Source organism: Delphinus delphis, chromosome 5 (genome assembly GCF_949987515.2).
Source record: "Delphinus delphis chromosome 5, mDelDel1.2, whole genome shotgun sequence".
NCBI classification, from domain to species: domain Eukaryota; kingdom Metazoa; phylum Chordata; class Mammalia; order Artiodactyla; family Delphinidae; genus Delphinus; species Delphinus delphis.
Window position 1 is genome coordinate 120,130,148 of NC_082687.1, and position 18,102 is coordinate 120,148,249.

The 18,102-nt window shown below is 35.0% G+C and overlaps 1 protein-coding gene across 1 annotated transcript in view; it reads left to right on the forward strand.

Moving 5' to 3' along the window:
• BLTP1 (bridge-like lipid transfer protein family member 1) overlaps positions 1 to 18,102 on the forward strand; it is a 204,572-nt gene that overhangs the window by 170,942 nt on the left and 15,528 nt on the right. The window contains exons 65-73 of the mRNA XM_060013201.1: positions 1,369 to 1,622; positions 2,192 to 2,407; positions 3,604 to 3,784; positions 4,289 to 4,487; positions 9,115 to 9,276; positions 9,764 to 9,903; positions 11,337 to 11,538; positions 14,815 to 15,015; positions 15,813 to 15,992. Of these exons, the coding sequence (XP_059869184.1) occupies positions 1,369 to 1,622; positions 2,192 to 2,407; positions 3,604 to 3,784; positions 4,289 to 4,487; positions 9,115 to 9,276; positions 9,764 to 9,903; positions 11,337 to 11,538; positions 14,815 to 15,015; positions 15,813 to 15,992 (1,735 nt within the window). The remainder of the gene's footprint in view (positions 1 to 1,368; positions 1,623 to 2,191; positions 2,408 to 3,603; positions 3,785 to 4,288; positions 4,488 to 9,114; positions 9,277 to 9,763; positions 9,904 to 11,336; positions 11,539 to 14,814; positions 15,016 to 15,812; positions 15,993 to 18,102) is intronic.

Consider the following 18,102-nt stretch of genomic DNA (forward strand, 5'->3'; position numbering starts at 1 on the left):
ATTCCACATTTGTTTCCCATCTCCCACTCTTTTAAGATAGTCTCAATATATATCCCGTAGTTACACTGAATTTAGTCAAGCCGAATTTTGTTTTAGAACTATTAGGTTGTAATAGAATGAGCTTGACAGACATGTCCTTTTTTCTAAATATGAACTTGGAAATACTGTCCTTTACAGTGAATTGAATGGATTCTACTAATTGATTTTTTTTCCTGTATTTTTAAAATCGAGATAATTGACATATAACATTATTTTCAGGTATACAACATAATTATTTGATATATGTATATACTGTGAAATGATTGAGTTATTCTTAAAGGCATTAATATTCGAATGATTCAAGTCCGATTTTTAAATAGCAGTATATGCTGTTTATAAAAAATAGTGTATAAAAATCATGAATTACAGAATAGATCATTAAGGCATGGTTAAATAGAAAATAAATATAAACAAAGGGATATTTATCTACATAAACTCTTACCACAGCTTTAAAAGTTGAAGATTTTCTGATAAAATCTGACTTACTTACTAAATGATATGTTATTTTTTAAAAAGTGAAGAAAATCTAGATTCTGCAAATGTTTGAAATTTTGATTATAGGATTTCACTATGTATCTTATAGTAATATCAATGTACCTTGCACATTACACTTTACAAAGGCTTATCACATTCCCTCAAAGGATATGTGAGCAAATCTCAAAACTGGGAATCAAAATAAGGTCATAGAAGTTTGTTTTTTGTTCTTTTTTTGACCTACTTAAATGCAGTGGTCTCCTGATACAATCCTCAGTGAGTGACATTGTACTTATTACACAAAGTATTTGCCTTAAAATACAGAATTCTTAAGTTTGATTGATTGCTATTTAATTATATAACTATTTACACATCTTTCTTCAGCTTAGTAGGGGCCCATTTTAAAAAGATGTATCCACAGAAAGTATTCTGGAAGCACAAAGTACATTCTGTACTGACACTTGCATCCTCTTCCATCATTAATTGCTCTCTTGCCCTTCTAATTTAAAGTTAATCATATTGTTTCTTTTGTCTCCACAGCATGATTAACCCATGCTTTAAAGAATTACAGTATGTACTAATTAACATGATGATATATGCTTATATAAAGTAAAATTTCACTCTAATTTTTAGTGAGTCAGTGATATGACTTTCTGTGGTTTGAACTTCTGCTTCCTTCTTTGGTGTATCATTTCATATGTTTGTAAAGCTGATCTTTCAGTTCAGCGTGAGGAAATTCAATTTTGAGAGAAATTTTAGACGCTTAAATGTATATTTTTTCTTTTTCTTTTTTTTTTTAAGGGAAAAGAGGTTTATAATGTGAACCTGATTCATATTTTTTCTCTTTACATTCAGTTTCCAGAGGAGACAGAACTGGACCTTTTGTCAGTAACCATTGAAGGTCCATCCCATTACTCCTCAAATAGTGAAGGATCATATTCCGTGTTCAGTTCTCCCAAAACTCCAGGAGGCCTTTCACCAGGCATTTCTTTCCAACCTGAGGAGGGCCGACGGGATGACAGTTTGTCTTCTACCAGTGAAGATTCCGAGAAGGATGAAAAGGATGAAGACCATGAGAGGGAAAGGTTCTATATTTACAGGAAACCCTCGTGAGTAGCTTTAAGATCCTTAGGCAGTATTTTAGAATCTAGAACTGAGCTTAAAGCATTATATAACTGTTAATTTTTACAGAAAAAAGAAAATCTTAACGTGCCTACCCAGAGTGAGACTAGGAGATGTATCCATGGTTTACTAATATAATTTAGCTCCATATGGCATTATTTTTTTCTTTCCCTGTCTTTATGACTTTTAATAAAATCTAGAAAGTAGCATTTTAAATTTTACAATTTGCAAAAATGAAATCTCCTCCAAGTTGTAGAATGTAGGTCATACACTGATATTCAGACTCCTTAATATCAGTGCTTGTGCCTGTGTCCTGAGCACTGAGAACATTGCCTGACACATGACAGTTACTCAGTACATAGTTGTTGAATAAAATGTGACTCCATTAAACTGAAGAAAAACTTCAATTAGTAGGAGCCAGTTGGGTAATTTGTGTGAATTTATAAAATAGTGAAATTTATTTACAGACTACTGCCCACATAACATGTTGGAAAATAGTTTGTTGAAAACTCTTCCCAGTTTACTACAATGTAATCACCAGTTGTTCTTTCTCTAGACATACATCTCGTAAAAAAGCAACAGGCTTTGCTGCTGTTCATCAGCTATTTACAGAACGCTGGCCAACAGCCCCAGCCAACAGAAGTCTTAGTGGCACAGCTACAGAGAGAAATATTGACTTTGAACTTGATATACGAGTTGAAATTGATAGTGGAAAATGTGTGCTCCACCCAACCACCCTTCTACAAGAACATGATGATATAAGCTTGAGAAGGTAAGATATTGGTCAGAAAGGTGTACAAGTAACTTCATTTGTTAGAACTACTACTTATATATCATTAATTGTAACAAACATTTCCCACCACATCCCAAAATGCAGATTTAAAGAGTATATTTTATTATAATTAGCATGTTTGAGTGTTTATTTGTATAACATACTGTTTTCTTTAAACAAGTGTATAATATTTTCTGGTGATTAGAAATGGACGTCTGATTTAGATTCTAGCAAATTTGTTAATTAAAATAGTTATATCCTTGGAATTCTTTAAATAAGCATGAATTTCTCAGTCTCTCATCATTGTGCACATTTCTGTTTCAAAGAACAGTACAATACTTAAAGATATCTTGTTATTGAAAGTTTGATGACATAAAGAAATAAGAAAGATTGGGAAACAGCTGCACAGAGACCTCAGTAAACTGGAATGTTGTTCAGGCTATAACTGCAGCTTTACCATTTGTTTCCATCATTGACGAAATAGTGGTATAAACAGGCGTAGGGTTAGATTATTTTGTTCTTTGAATTTGTTTTGCTTTTCCTTCCTAATCTAAAAAAGAATTATAGGAAAACAGTAATATTAATAATTGAGTGAATGAGTAAGGAGTGGGTGGAAATGTAGATAAAACAAGTAGGCAGAATGCTGACAAATGCTGAAGCTGGGAGATGGGCCCGTGGGAGTTCATTCTGCTGTTCCATTTACTTTCTGTATGTTCGAAATTTTCTATAATAAAAGATTTTTAAATGTCTCTTTGTCTAATGAAGCTTTTTATAAAATGAGAAGGTAAAAAGGCACTCTAAACAGTTAAATTCTTACAAATGTAATAGTGGTGATAAAAAGAACGACTGTTAATTTATTTTTGGTTGAACCGCAGTAAACCAAACTAAATTGCTGGTACTCAGCTATATTTACCTATGTAAAGGGCAGTTTCATTTGGTTCAACCTTATGTGTTCATGTGAAACAGCTGTGATCTCGGGAAAGAATAACTGCCTTGTGTAGTTGTGGAACATACAACATAAACCTCATCCATGCAAGGATTAACCGGTTTCACTAGAGACACTGATGAGCTTCACTTTTTCAACCTTATTAATAAAGGATTACATTTCATTTACTATATAAATAAAAGTTTGCTTTTAAACAAAATAAAAGGAAATAAATGTCTTTCAAAAAGATAAAACATTTTTCTATTTATAGGAGTTATGACAGAAGTTCCAGGAGTTTAGATCAAGATTCTCCTTCGAAAAAGAAGAAGTTTCAAACTAATTATGCTTCCACCACGCATTTAATGACTGGCAAGAAAGTGCCATCATCTCTACAGACAAAGCCTAGTGACTTAGAAACAACAGTATTTTACATTCCTGGAGTTGATGTAAAGGTAAAAACCTAAATGTCTAGGATTAGGGATTAGATTATTAGTAGCCATGTTTATTTTCTATCATATATATTCTTCCTTTACCAATTGTATTAAAACGAGGCCTTCTGAAGTTTTTCTCTAATATAGCCATATTCTGAACATGAGGCCTTCTAAACTGCAGGTTGCCCCTTTTTCCACGAAATTTTGACAGAAAAGTTAATTTTCTTTTTTAAACCTTGATATTCACAATGTATTTGCTAAACCTTGCCTATTGCAACTCTTTTAGATTCTAGAATTATTAAGCTAAGATGTTAAGCTAGAAAGAACTTAAAATATTATCTGGGATGACCCTTTTTAACTTTAAAAATGAGATAAAGCTAATAAGGAACTTGCCGGGATCACAAAGCTAACTTGTAAAATCTTCTGGCTCCTGAACCAGTGTTCTTTCTGCCACATTTTTGTACATTTCTTGGTTTCCCTCATCTGCATAATTTTAATTTTGAAAGTTTATTTGTTTCAATACAGTTGCATTATAATTCCAAGACTCTAAAGACCGAATCACCTAATGCCTCCAGAGGATCTTCCTTGCCAAGAACACTGTCTAAAGAGTCCAAGCTGTACGGTGTGAAAGATAGTGCGACATCTCCTCCTCCTCCTTTACCTTGCACTGCCCAGAGCAAGACTCACACCTTACTTCCCCCCCAGCCCCCGCCTATTCCCTCAGGTATTTACGGAAAATATACTTTATTTTAATTTTTTTCATAAATTAAGTTTTAGTCATCACCTACTTGCTCTTTTGAGACTTTCTTTCAAATTCACGTTTAAGAAAGGACTTAGACTTATCAGTAACAACTGTACAAAGTTCATATGTGGAAGTGTTGGCCAACTACTTTTGCCTAGTTCTCAAACTGATATTACCTTAGAATATCAGTTGTTAAAATAAACTTAATATACTTAAAGTTTACTTAATTTTTTAGATCTATATATATTTAGAAAAGTCTTAATGTAGTTCAAATCTGGGAGCTTATGATCTAGATGGAAACATCAAAGTTATACATTTAAGACAGAGTACACTGGACTTAACCACATTTATTAATTATCTATTATTGCATAACAAATTATCACAAATTTAGTGGCTTAAAATCTCAAACACACCTTCTGTGGATCAGAAATTCAGGAGCAGTTTGGCAGGGTGAATCTAACTTCACAGTCTTTTATGAAGCTACAGTCAGGATGTTGGCTAGGGCTGCAGTCATCCAAATGCCTGACTGGGTCTGGAAATCTGCTTCCATTGTATCCCATTCACATGGCTGGCAAGCTGGTGCTTTAGTTTCTCCCCACATGGGTCTCTCCACTGGGGTCCCTGAGTGGTCTCAGGACATGGCAGCTGACATTCCCTCAAAAGGAGTGATCCAAAAGAGAACATGGCTGAAGCTGCAATATCTTTTATGGCTTAGTCTCAGAACTCATGTAACATCACTTCCACAATGTCTAATTGATCATACAGGTGAGCCTTATTCAGTGTGGGAGGGAACTACACAAGGGCGTGAATACCAGGAGGAAAGGACTATTGGAAGTTATCTTGGAATCTGGCTACTATACCATGTGAATAATACCTTATATATATAAAGTAGAATATCCAAAAAAGGGAATATTGGACTGGACAAGAATTATTTGAAAAATCTTTATTTGAGAGATGGAACTTGATAAATCTTTTAAAGTAGCCAGTAATCGTGATAATAATGACTAACATTTTTAGATCACTTTTATATATTTTTTAATTTATGTTTGGCTGTGTTGGGTCTTTTTTATTTTTTATTTTGGCTGGTTTTGGTATCAGGGTGATGGTGGCCTCATAGAATGTGTTTGGGAGTGTTGCTTCCTCTGCAGTTTTTTGGAAGAGTTTGTGAAGGATGGGTGTTAGCTCTTCTCTAAATGTTTGATAGAATTCACCTGTGAAGCCATCTGGTCCTGGACTTTTGTTTGTTGGAAGATTTTTAATCACAGTTTCAATTTCATTACTTGTGATCGGTCTGTTCATATTTTCTGTTTCTTCCTGGTTCAGTCTTGGAAGGTTATACCTTTCTAAGAATTTGTCCATTTCTTCCAGGTTGTCCATTTTATTGGCATAGAGTTGCTTGTAGTAGTCTCTTAGGATGCTTTGTATTTCTGCGGTGTCTGTTGTAACTTCTTTTTCATTTCTAATTTTATTGAGTCCTCTCCCTCTTTTTCTTGATGAATGTTGCTAATGGTTTATCAATTTTATCTTCTCAAAGAACCAGCTTTTAGTTTTATTGATCTTTGCTATTGTTTTCTTTGTTTCTATTTCATTGATTTCTGCTCTGATCTTTATGATTTCTTTCCTTCTGCTAAGTTTGGGCTTTGTTTGTTCTTCTTTCTCTAGTTCCTTTAGGTGTAAGGTTAGATTGTTTGTTTGAGATTTTTCTTGTTTCTTGAGGTAGGCTTGTATTGCTATAAACTTCCCTCTTAGAACTGCTTTTGCTGCATCCCATAGGTTTTGGATCATCGTGTTTTCATTGTCATTTATGTCTAGATATTTTTTGATTTCCTCTTTGATTTCTTCAGTGATCTCTTGGTTATTTAGTAACATATTGTTTAGCCTCCACGTGTTTGTGTTTTTTACATTTTTTTCCCTGTAATTCATTTCTACTCTCATAGCGTTGTGGTCAGAAAAGATGCTTGATATGATTTTAATTTTCTTAAATTTACTGAGGCTTGATTTGTGACCCAAGATGTGATCTGTCTTGGAGAATGTTCCGTGCGCATTTGAGAAGAAAGTGTAATCTGCTGTTTTCGGATGGAATGTCCTATAAATATCAATTAAATCTATCTGGTCTGTCATGTCATTTAAAGCTTGGGTTTCCTTATTAATTTTCTGTTTGGATGATCTGTCCATTGGTGTAAGTGAGGTGTTAAAGTCCCCCACTATTATTGTGTTACTGTCGATTTCCTCTTTTATAGCTGTTATCAGTTGCCTTATGTATTGAGGTGCTCCTATGTTGGGTGCATATATAATTGTTATATCTTCTTCTTGGATTGATACCCTGATCATTGTGTAGTGTCCTTCCTTGTCTCTTGTAACATTCTTTATTTTAAAGTCTATTTTATCTGATATGAGTATTGCTGCTCCAGCTTTCTTTTGATTTCCATTTGCATGGAATATCTTTTTCCATCCCCTCACTTTCAGTCTGAATGTGTCCCTAGGTCTGAAGTGGGTCTCTTGTAGACAGCATATATATGGGTCTTGTTTTTGTATCCATTCAGCAAGCCTGTGTCTTTTGGTTGGAGCATTTAATCCATTCAGGTTTAGGGTAATTATTGATATGTATGTTCCTACTACCATTTTCTAATTGTTTTGGGTTTGTTTTTGTAGGTCCTTTCTTCTCTTTTGTTTCCCACTTAGAGTAGTTCCTTTAGCATTTGTTGTAGAGCTGGTTTGGTGGTGCTGAATTCTCTTAGCTTTTGCTTGTCTGTAAAGCTTTTGATTTCTCCATCGAATCTGAATGAGATCCTTGCCAGGTAGAGTAATCTTGGTTGTAGGTTTTTCCGTTTAATCACTTTAAGTATATCATGCCACTCCCTTCTGGCTTGTAGAGTTTCTGCTGAGAAATCAGCTGTTAACCTTATGGGAGTTCCCTTGTATGTTATTTGTTGTTTTTCCCTTGCTGCTTTTAATAATTTTTCTTTGTCTTTAATTTTTGCCAATTTGATTACTATGTGTCTCGACGTGTTTCTCCTTGGGTTTATCCTGTATGGGACTGTCTGCGCTTCCTGGACTTGGGTGGCTATTTCCTTTCCCATGTTAGGGAAGTTTTCGACTATAATCTCTTCACATATTTTCTCGGGTCCTTTCTCTCTCTCTTCTCCTTCTGGGACCCCTGTAATGTGAATGGTGTTGCGTTTAATGTTGTCCCAGAGGTCTCTTAGGCTGTCTTCATTTCTTTTCATTCTTTTTTCTTTATTCTGTTCTGCAGCAGTGAATGCCACCATTCTATCTTCCAGGTCACTTATCCGTTCTTCTGCCTCAGTTATTCTCCTATTGATTCCTTCTAGTGTAGTTTTCATTTCAGTTATTGTATTGTTCACCTCTGTTTGTTTGTTCTTTAATTCTTCTAGGTCTTTTTGAAACATCTCTTGCATCTTCTCGATCTTTGCCTCCATTCTTTTTCTGAGGTCCTAAATCATCTTCACTATCATTATTCTGAATTCTTTTTCTGGAAGGTTGCCTGTCTCCACTTCATTTAGTTGTTTTTCTGGGGTTTTGTCTTGTTCCTTCATCTGGTACATAGCCTTCTGCCTTTTCATCTTGTCTTTCTGTGAATGTGGTTTTTGTTCCACAGGCTGCAGGATTGTAGTTATTCTTGCTTCTGCTCTCTGCGTTGGGTCTTAGTTGTGGCACATGGGATCTCTCGTTGCGAGGCATGGGCTTGTCTCTAGTTGTGGCGCGTGGGCTCCAGAGTGCATGTGCTCTGTAGTTGCGGCACACGGGCTCAGTAGTTGCAGTGTGTGGGCTTAGTTGCCCCACAGCATGTGGGATCTTAGTTTCCTGACCAGGGATTGAAGCCATATCCCCTACGTTGGAAGGCAGATTCTTTACCAGTGGGCCACTGGGTAAGTCCCTAGATCACTTTTAAATTGACAAGACACATGTATGTCCATTAAGTGCAAGGCAGATATTATCAATATTGTCCCCATTTTATATATGAAATTTAAAGCTCACAGAAGTTGCATTTCTTTCCTACTTTTACAAGCTAATACATGCTGGAGTTGGAAACCTAAGCCAAAGTTAGCTAAATATTAGTTAGCTATTATAACCATTCTACTGATGTGGAAATATTTAGTCAGGTAGAAGGAAAGAGAGATGCAGCCCATGTAAGGAGGCATTATAAATGCATACAAGGTAAGAACAGCAAGAACACAGGAAAACCTAAAAACAATGATGTTTTTCCTCAACTTGCCACAGAATATCATTAGTCAAAATTGTCTACATCTTATTCCTCAAGTGGACAAAATAATACTAAATGAGAGATTAAATGCTAAAATAATACTAATGAGAGAGTTAGCAAAGTATAAACTTGAAAAATTGAACCAAAATTTGTTACCTAGAGCAAATAGGAATAACTGTTGTACTTTTATATACATCATTGATTATCTTTGTATTCTAACACTAATTTATGATTTCTTTCAACCTATTTTTATTGCATTCTTGTATGGTTTTAAATAAGAGGTGTTTCCTGTGATTAAACTGTCATATAATTCTAATTTCTCACAAAATTATTGTATGTTTTATGGAAACTATTAAATTCACTTCACACCCTTAAATGTTCTAGCCAAAGGAAAAGGAAGTGGAGGAGTAAAAACAGCCAAGTTATATGCCTGGGTAGCACTTCAGTCATTGCCAGAAGAAATGGTTATTAGTCCCTGCCTATTAGACTTTCTGGAAAAGGCTCTGGAAACTATCCCAATTACACCAGTTGAAAGGAACTATACAAGTGAGTGTCCTCTTTATATACTTATTTTCCCATCACATGTACTTTGGGGTCCTATTACTTAGAAGAATTTCTTAATGCTATTATATATTCAGTGATAAATGTAAAGGAATTATAGAACTGAAGAAGAACTTGAGAGACCATCTAGTCCTGGTGGGGTTTTACGATTCTTCCACGGCCACAGCTAGTGACAAAATTAACATTTTTAGGTCCTATGTTAGTGTGTCTCTTGGACTGGAAACTCCTTGAGGGCAAAGGCATAATTACTTTTTTCTTTGTTCGTTGTTTGGTACAGCAGCGAAGAATCAGAGTTTGGAGGAATGAGTAAGAGGTTTGAATAGGGATAGATGTATAGAATGATGGGCTACAGAGCCAGTGTTTTCTGTGCGTTCATACCCCTGATCTCAGTACTAGCATAAGAGAAAAAGATCTTTTAATAAATAGTTTGCCCTTGCCCTAAGAGTGCACTTAAAACTAAATATTTTAACAGCTATCAGCTCACAAGATGAAGATATGGGACATTTTGAAATACCAGATCCTATGGAAGAATCAACAACATCACTAGTATCATCTTCAACATCTGCTTACTCTTCCTTCCCTGTAGATGTTGTGGTTTATGTACGAGTTCAGGTGATATACTTCATTTATTCCTTTCTGTTTTAAAGAAAAAAAAATTTTCTTAAGTTTATTTGAACATTTACAATATTACTACCCTTTAACGTTTTCTTAAGCTTCATGGACCTTTAGTATGTCTATGATGGCTTAGAGGTTGTGTGAACCTTTGGGAAGTATATGTACAACTTTATGTGTGTATTTACTTGTCTGCTGAGGAGGTTCATATCTGAGTTTTCAAAATTGAGATCTCATACTTTTGTGGCAAATGTGAAAATATGTAAGTTAAAACTTTTTCAGCACTCTATGCCATTTTTTATGATGGCGCCTATATTTCTTGTCATTATGGTCATTTGGGGGCAGATATAAAGTGAAATTGAGATACAAAGTCACAATAGTACCTTTGTTAGATTTTTCTAAGAGTTATATATTTAGTATTTTATTCTAAAATTCAGTCCTATCTGTAGGCTTTTAGGAGTATAGGCATACCTGAGAGATATTGTGGGTTCAGTTCCAAACCACCACTGCAATAAAGCAAATATTGCAGTGAAGCAAGTTACATGTTTTTGATTCCTCAGTGCATATAAAAGTTATGTTTACACTGTATGGTAGTTTATTAAGTGTGCAATAGTATTATATCTGAAAAAACAGTGTACCTGCCTTAATTAAAAAATAACGCTGTTGGGGCTCCCTGGTGGCGCAGTGGTTGAGAGTCCGCCTGCCGATGCAGGGGACGTGGGTTCGTGCCCCGGCCCGGGAAGATCCCACATGCCGCGGAGCGGCTGGGCCCGTGAGCCATGGCCGCTGAGCCTGCACGTCCGGAGCCTGTGCTCCGCAATGGGAGAGGCTACAACAGTGAGAGGCCCACGTACTGCAAAAAAAGAAAAAAAAAGAAACACTAATGATCATCTGTTCAGATTAATTTCTACAATAGCAATTTGGCCAAAAGAACTTCAGTCTGATCTTCTGGAGTTTTTACACAAGCTTTTTTGAAGATCTGATGAAAACATGTAATGAGTGAGGGCTTGAAAGTTTGTAAAACTTCAGTTATTAATGCAATAGCCTTTTAAAATTTTAGTATAAAAGGAAATCATTTCCTTTAAAATACTTGATTATGAACAATATGAACGTAAACATCTTTAATGTTCTGAATTATCTAAATGTCTACATATTTACTGCTTAGAGATAGTTCCTCAAATATTTAGAGTTTTTTAAATGATACCATTTTGTTAATATACTTTGGTTAATGTATCGTGTGTCTGTTTGAAAAAGGTAGGACACACTAAAGACAAAATTCTTTTAAGTAAGACAAAATTCTTTTAAGTGTCAAATAATAAATTTGGTATATGTAGACTGAAATGGAAACTGAATGTAATTTTTGGAGTCCAGTGGGAAAATTTTTAATCATCTAGCTCCTAGAAACTTTTGTTTTGGCTTTCTGCACTTTTTAGCCCTCACAGATCAAGTTTAGCTGTTTACCGGTGTCAAGAGTAGAATGCATGCTAAAGCTGCCATCCCTGGACTTGGTGTTTTCTTCAAACCGAGGAGAACTGGAGACTTTAGGGGCTACGTATCCTGCAGAGACTTTATCCCCTGGAGGTAATGCTCCTCAGAGTGGAACAAAGACCTCTGCAAGCAAAACTGGAATACCAGGTGTGGAAACATTCTTTTATTCAATTGGCATAAAGCCAAATATTATTTTAACAGTAATATATATTGCCAAATAAATAAATTTGGAAAAGGAGAATATTTGAGAATTAGAGTACTTGTAGAAAAAAATCTATAGTAGATCAAAGTTTTGAGTGTATTTTATTACAAAGGAATGGCAGTGGGATAGCATTTTGTTGTTGGTTTCACGTACGCATTACATGCACTGTGAGGTATGAGTGATAATGTGTTCAAGTACTTCTGAGTGATTTTATGCTATATTTTTACATTACAAGTAATCAGTGTTGCAAATGGTAAATAAGAGATGTAGTATTATCTTGCAAGGATTTCTTATCACACTGAATTAAAAGTATATCACATTGTGTGTGTGTGTGTGTGTGTGTGTGTGTGTGTATAAAAAGACTTTTTAATGGTAAATTTTGTTACCTACCTCAAATGTTTGTTTCATGAAAGGTTTAGTTTTTAAAGCAGAACTGATGATTTCCTGATGAGATAGTCACACTTCACTGTATTAAAACTGTGTCATTTCTGCCCTAAAAATCATTTAGAGATCACAAATGCAAAAAAATAAAGATTTTCTTGGCCATTTTTTAAAAGAGAGACTAGAATGAATGAAAATTGATGAGAGAACTAATGTTCAGTGTTTTCAAGCAGTGGGGGGGGGGGTGATTCTGCCCCCAGGGGAAATTCCGCAATGTGGAGAAATGGCTAAAGCAAAACATTTGCTTTGCTGTGTAAATCTCTGAAAATTTTCAAAACAAAAAGTTGATATTTTACAAATAAGATTTTTGCTAATGCCATAGCCCACTGTCTTACACTTAGCTCCTAAATATTGCTGCTGGAATTGTATTGTAGTCAACAACACGTTGGAGCGGTAGTGCTGGTTTTTGAAAACATATTTTTTTGATTATAAAATTAACTCATTGTTTATTACAGAACATAAAGAAAACAGAAAAGTATCAAAAATGAAAATAATAATATCCCTTTATCAGTTCCTACCTACTCTCTAGCATTTTTGTGAAGATATGATCTTTTTCCCAGGAAAGACTGAAATATGGTCTCTTCTGCTATGTAACTTTCAGAAATTTTAAATATAGGTTTTCCCAAATTATTAAGTATTTATCTCTAAAATAACTTTAATGACTGTATGATATAACATCATTTTGATCATATATTTGAAACTCTCTGGGCTCTTTGGTTTTTATTTTGTGAATAATATTGAGATGAGTATCTCTGTATATAAATATTTTTAAACATCCATAGGATTAATTCTTAAAAGTGGAATTCCTAAGTCAGAGAGTGCAAACATTTTAAGGTGTTTGATATATTTTACGCTCTAGTAAGACTATAAAGATTTCTGCATCTTCACCACAACGTATCTGAACGCCAAGTTCACTGTACTCTTCCCAACACTTTGCTTTAAATTTATTTTCAATCATTGTTAATATGATTGACTAAAACGGGATTTTATTATTTTAATCTATATTGTTACTTTATTGGCTGTTTGACAGAGGGGGATAAATATGCCCATGCCCATTTCTCTGTTGGGATATTCACTTTTTTCTTAATGACAAAATATCACAAATTATTAACACAAATTATTATAGCAGTGTATATGTACTATGCTAGAAATACATAATGAGAGGAAAATAAAATGAGCAGCTATTTTTATGTCCACATTTATTTTAGAAAATTAACGAATGAAACAGCACCTCTTATTCTATCATCATAAAGCATGAAAGAAGGAATGATGATGAGAATAAATGTATAAGAAATGTAGGTTACGACAATATCCATTCTTTTAAAGGATCTTTATTGAACTTTACTGAGTTCTGGGTCAGTACTAGGGGTTGGATATACTGTAGTGAACTTAGCTAACAGACATAGTGCCTGCTAATATGGAACTTAAATTGAATTTGGAGAAACAGATAATAAGCAAACAAACATGTTTTAAGTGGAAACATGAAGTAGGTTAAATATGAGTTAGCCAAGCAGAGAGTTGGGGGAATAAACACTCCAGGTACAGAATACAAGAATTCATGAAGTAGGAAAGAGTTTGACAACTCTGAAAAATAAAAAGAATACAACTAGTATAAGTGGAGCATGGTGAACAAAGGGTATACTGGCATGAGCAAGATTTATATAGATAGGAAAGAGCCGTATCATTCAGGGAAGCCACCTGAGAGGTTAAGCAGGGAAGTGGACGTGATTATCATTCACACTTCTAGAACACTAGTCGAGCTGCAGTGTGGCAGTTGCTTGGAGGAGAACAAGAGTGAAAGGAAGCAGGCAGAGAAGTTGGCCATTTCAGCAGCCCAGAATTGATCATTGTTTAGGCTAGAATAGCAATAGTAAGATGGAGGAAAATGGACATACTTGGTATATGTTGTTAGACATAGAAATGATATGGTGATAAGTTGCATGATAGGAAGTTACAAGTGGGAAGGATGACAGATAGCTCCCAGGTTTCTGGCTGAGCTATTTGCATGGAAGTGTTACTTAAAGAGATGGGAAATACTGGAAGAAAAGCAGATTAGGGGAAAAGATCAGTTCAGTTTTGGACATGGTAAGCTTTGTCTTACCATGTCGGTGATCACATGTCTGTGATCCATTCTAGTGGGATGTCAAGTAACCAGCTGCAATATGTGAATCCAAAAGAAGTCTGGTCTGGAGATACGTATTTTAGAATCACTGGCAAATCATATAAAGCTCCATTCAGACAGTCTCATATTTTTTTATGTTTAAAGCATATTTGGAATTAGTCTGTCCACCCACGGTAGATGTTGCCAGTGAGGGCACGTAGCTGCCTAAGAGAAGGAGATCCTCAACTTTCTCTATTTGTGTACCTTACTCTGTTTCCACTGTTTCTGGGAAATGTGGACTCCAGCTATATGGTTTGGGTTTTTTACAGTTCATTCTTCTCCTCCATTGCTTAAAACCCAGCTGTTTTGTACCTCTTCCACAGCCTGCTCCCTGTAGAACAAAGGAGAAAAGAAACAGGAAACCATGGAGTTGGCCAGTCATATGTATAAATAATTATTTCAAAGATGAACAGAATATTCAGCCTTAGTTTATGAATTAACTGGAAAATACATCTAAGTCCTCATTTTAATTTCAAGGATTTAACTCTATTGATCGGTTAATGTTTGACTATTTTCACTTTATTTTCAAGTCATGTTTGTTTCTTGAGACTATATTAGTGACAGTTTTTTAAATTTTCTGTGGCTTATAAATATTTTGGTGTTCTTGTGTTCCCTGTAGGTTTGTCAGGATTAGGCAGCCCTCTTGGCAGAAGTCGACATAGTAGTAGTCAGTCAGATCTGACCAGTTCCAGCAGCAGTTCATCTGGGTTGAGCTTCACTGCGTGCATGTCTGACTTTTCACTTTATGTATTTCATCCATATGGAGCAGGGAAACAAAAAACTGCTGTTTCTGGCCTTACACCTGGATCAGGAGGATTAGGTATACTTAGCATGTCTGCATCTTTTTCAAATTTATCGCATCTTTTCAAGCTTTGATCTTTTTAGAAATGTTATCTTTAATAATGGATATAAAATGAGATCAGAAACTTTACTTTTCTTCTTGATAATATCTATCCTGTCTCTACATAATAAGTAGAAATATGAAATAAGTAATGTAGGTAAATCAATTATATAAGAATTTTAAAACTCCAAGTATCTTATAAGTGATATACACTGTGCAGTCGCTTCAGATATGAGGTTACTTATGTTACTTAAATTTTAAATGTTTCATCAAATCATTGTCTATTTGTATAAAAAATTATATTTTATAAATAGTAAATTTTTAAAGCGTGTACATCACATTTGTTAATTTAAAATGAGACTATTATTACTCGTTATTTAGTGAACTTAAATTCCCCTGGCATTTTAAAGTGCAGATTTACCACTAAAAAATGCATAGGATGTTGATATTAGTGAATGTCTCTTGACTTATTTAGACAAATAAAGACACACACTCCATGTCCATCCTAATTTTTGCTGGAGGGACACTGTAAAAATCATCTATTATGTTTATGGGCTTGAACCTATAAAATTATTGTTAGGAATGCCTAATGCTCATTAGGTCATTCTGTTTAAATTTTTACTCACTTAAGTGATGTTATTTGATAGCATATTCTAGCCTATTGGATAATTTCATGTAACTAGGTAGTTGTGTGTGTGTGTATACATATATATATGGGTGTGTGTGTGTTCACACGCATGTGTTTTTGGTTTGTTGTTTTTTTTTTTTTTTTAAAGGGAATGTGGATGAAGAAGCCACTTCAGTCACTGGTCGAAAAGACTCACTCAGTATAAATCTCGAGTTTGTAAAAGTGAGTTTGTCTCGGATAAGGCGTTCTGGAGGTGCCTCATTTTTTGAAAGTCAGTCTGTAAGCAAGTCTGCAAGCAAAATGGACACTACACTAATAAATATATCTGGTATTCAATTTTATAGTTTTTTAATTAAAATACTGTTTTTCCAGAATTAAATAAGGGCCTCCTTTTCGTGTTTAATTATTAAATACATTTAGTAATATTAAGCATTCAGTGACAAATTGATTTAAAGGAGAAGAATAACTGTCCAGCCAAGTATTATCTCAGTCCAGGTAATCAATGTTAGAAATATGATTGCTAGATAAATACATGGAAATATCACCCAAGGGCCAAAATATGCCTAATTGAATCACTGAAAACTGCTTCTTCGCTTCTCTACCATGAATTGGTAAAGTTTATGATTTTTTGTTTGATTTTTTCATTAGAAATTCTTAAAACACTAAAGAGATGAGTGTTGAAAATTTTTTACTTGGTGTCATTAGATCTTGAGTTGTGTGCATATGTGTTGCCAGCTTTATAACTAGTTACATAACTATGGACAGATTCACTTGCTCATTTTCTTTACGTTGTGATTTGAGTATTTAAAATTAAATGCATGTAGAACATTTTGAAGAATTCAGAGTACTATGCAAGTGAAAATTTTTAAAATTATTAACTGAAAAGATATAGTAAGTATACTTAACTCACTCAACACAATATATGTTTGGTCATTCAGCAAACATATACTGAGCCTTTATTTTACAGTGAACTTGTGCCAGGAACTCTGCTAGATGCTTGAAGGTGCAGGCATGAATAAGGGAAGGTCTTATTAGTAGACAAATTACAGTGCAGTGTGATAAATCCTATAATGGAGGTTTACTTAAAGAGGAGGAAACATATTCTGCTTTATATGAGTGATCAGAGAAAGCTTCACAAAGGAGATGATGTTGGGTCAGATCTTCAAAATTATGTAGGAATATCCTTGGCTATAGCAACATGGTATTTAATGGTACAAAAGTGTCAGAAAGTATGCTTTTGGAGCATACTTTGATTCACTGAAGCTGAAGCATAGGTATAACTGAACATTTAGTTAGTTGTACACAGTAGGTGAGGCCAGAGGGAGAGAGGAGTTGGCTAGAGGTAAAGCTGGTAAAATAGCCCAGGACATGATTGGGGTAGGGGGGACTCATATGCCAGGCTAAAGAACAGGGTTCTGATCCTTTGGGCGGGGAGAAGCCCTTAGAATTTTTAAGAAATGATATGACAACACTGTCCCGAAAGATGACAATACTGTATTGTACGTTTAAAAATCTGTAGCTGGTAGATTTCATGTTAAGTGTTCTTACCATAAAAAACAACCAAAATTATATATGGATTATAAAATAATCTGTTTACATTTTTAAAAAAAAGGAAGATGCTTCAGATTGATGTTTTAGGAAGGGAGTTTTGATGGTTGAATGAAAAGAGGTGGTGGAGTGGAAAGATGCTTGAGGAAGCTGTTGAAGCAGACTAAGCAATAGGGGATGAGGGCCTGAGTTGTTATAGGAAAAAAAGAGTAGAGGGAATGGTTTCAAGAGAAATATGAGAATCCACAAGCTTAAGGACAAGTTGTATGAGGAGCAGTAGAGGAGACAGGGATGCCTCAAACTTTTAGCTTAGGTGACTGAAGGGACAGTGAGGTCATTAACTTAGAAAATAAAGAAGGAAATGGCCTATACGACCTTGAGGTTAAAGGGTCTGGTAGGCAATTGGCTAATGGGCTGTGTGGTTATGGGCTCAGACTGAAACGGACACTTCAGGTTTGGGAGATGTTGGCATGTAAATGCAACAGAAGCTATGGTGGAGGAATAGAAGGCACGTGAAGCAAAAGCAGCAGTGTGCTCAGAGCAGAACCCCGGGAGACAGCCATGAGAGTGCTTTCAGATTGACAAGTGGCCGCTTTCTGTCTAAAAGGAAAATAGTAGTTTTTGCCATACAGTTATTTGGTTTGCAGCTACTTTTGAGGAAGTTTGTATTCTAGCTCATCCTGATGATTCATTTCCCATATTTGAGAAGAGCTCTATGTTAAAGCTGGAAGCTGTTTGTAAGACCGATCTTTAGATCCTGAGAATTTCACAATATCATCACTTGATAATAGAATTCCAGTTTGCCCTCACCTTAAAAATGGAACTAACAGTGCAGAATGTGCTATTTTTATCATTTGTGGAAGGAACACATTATCACTTACTAATCATAC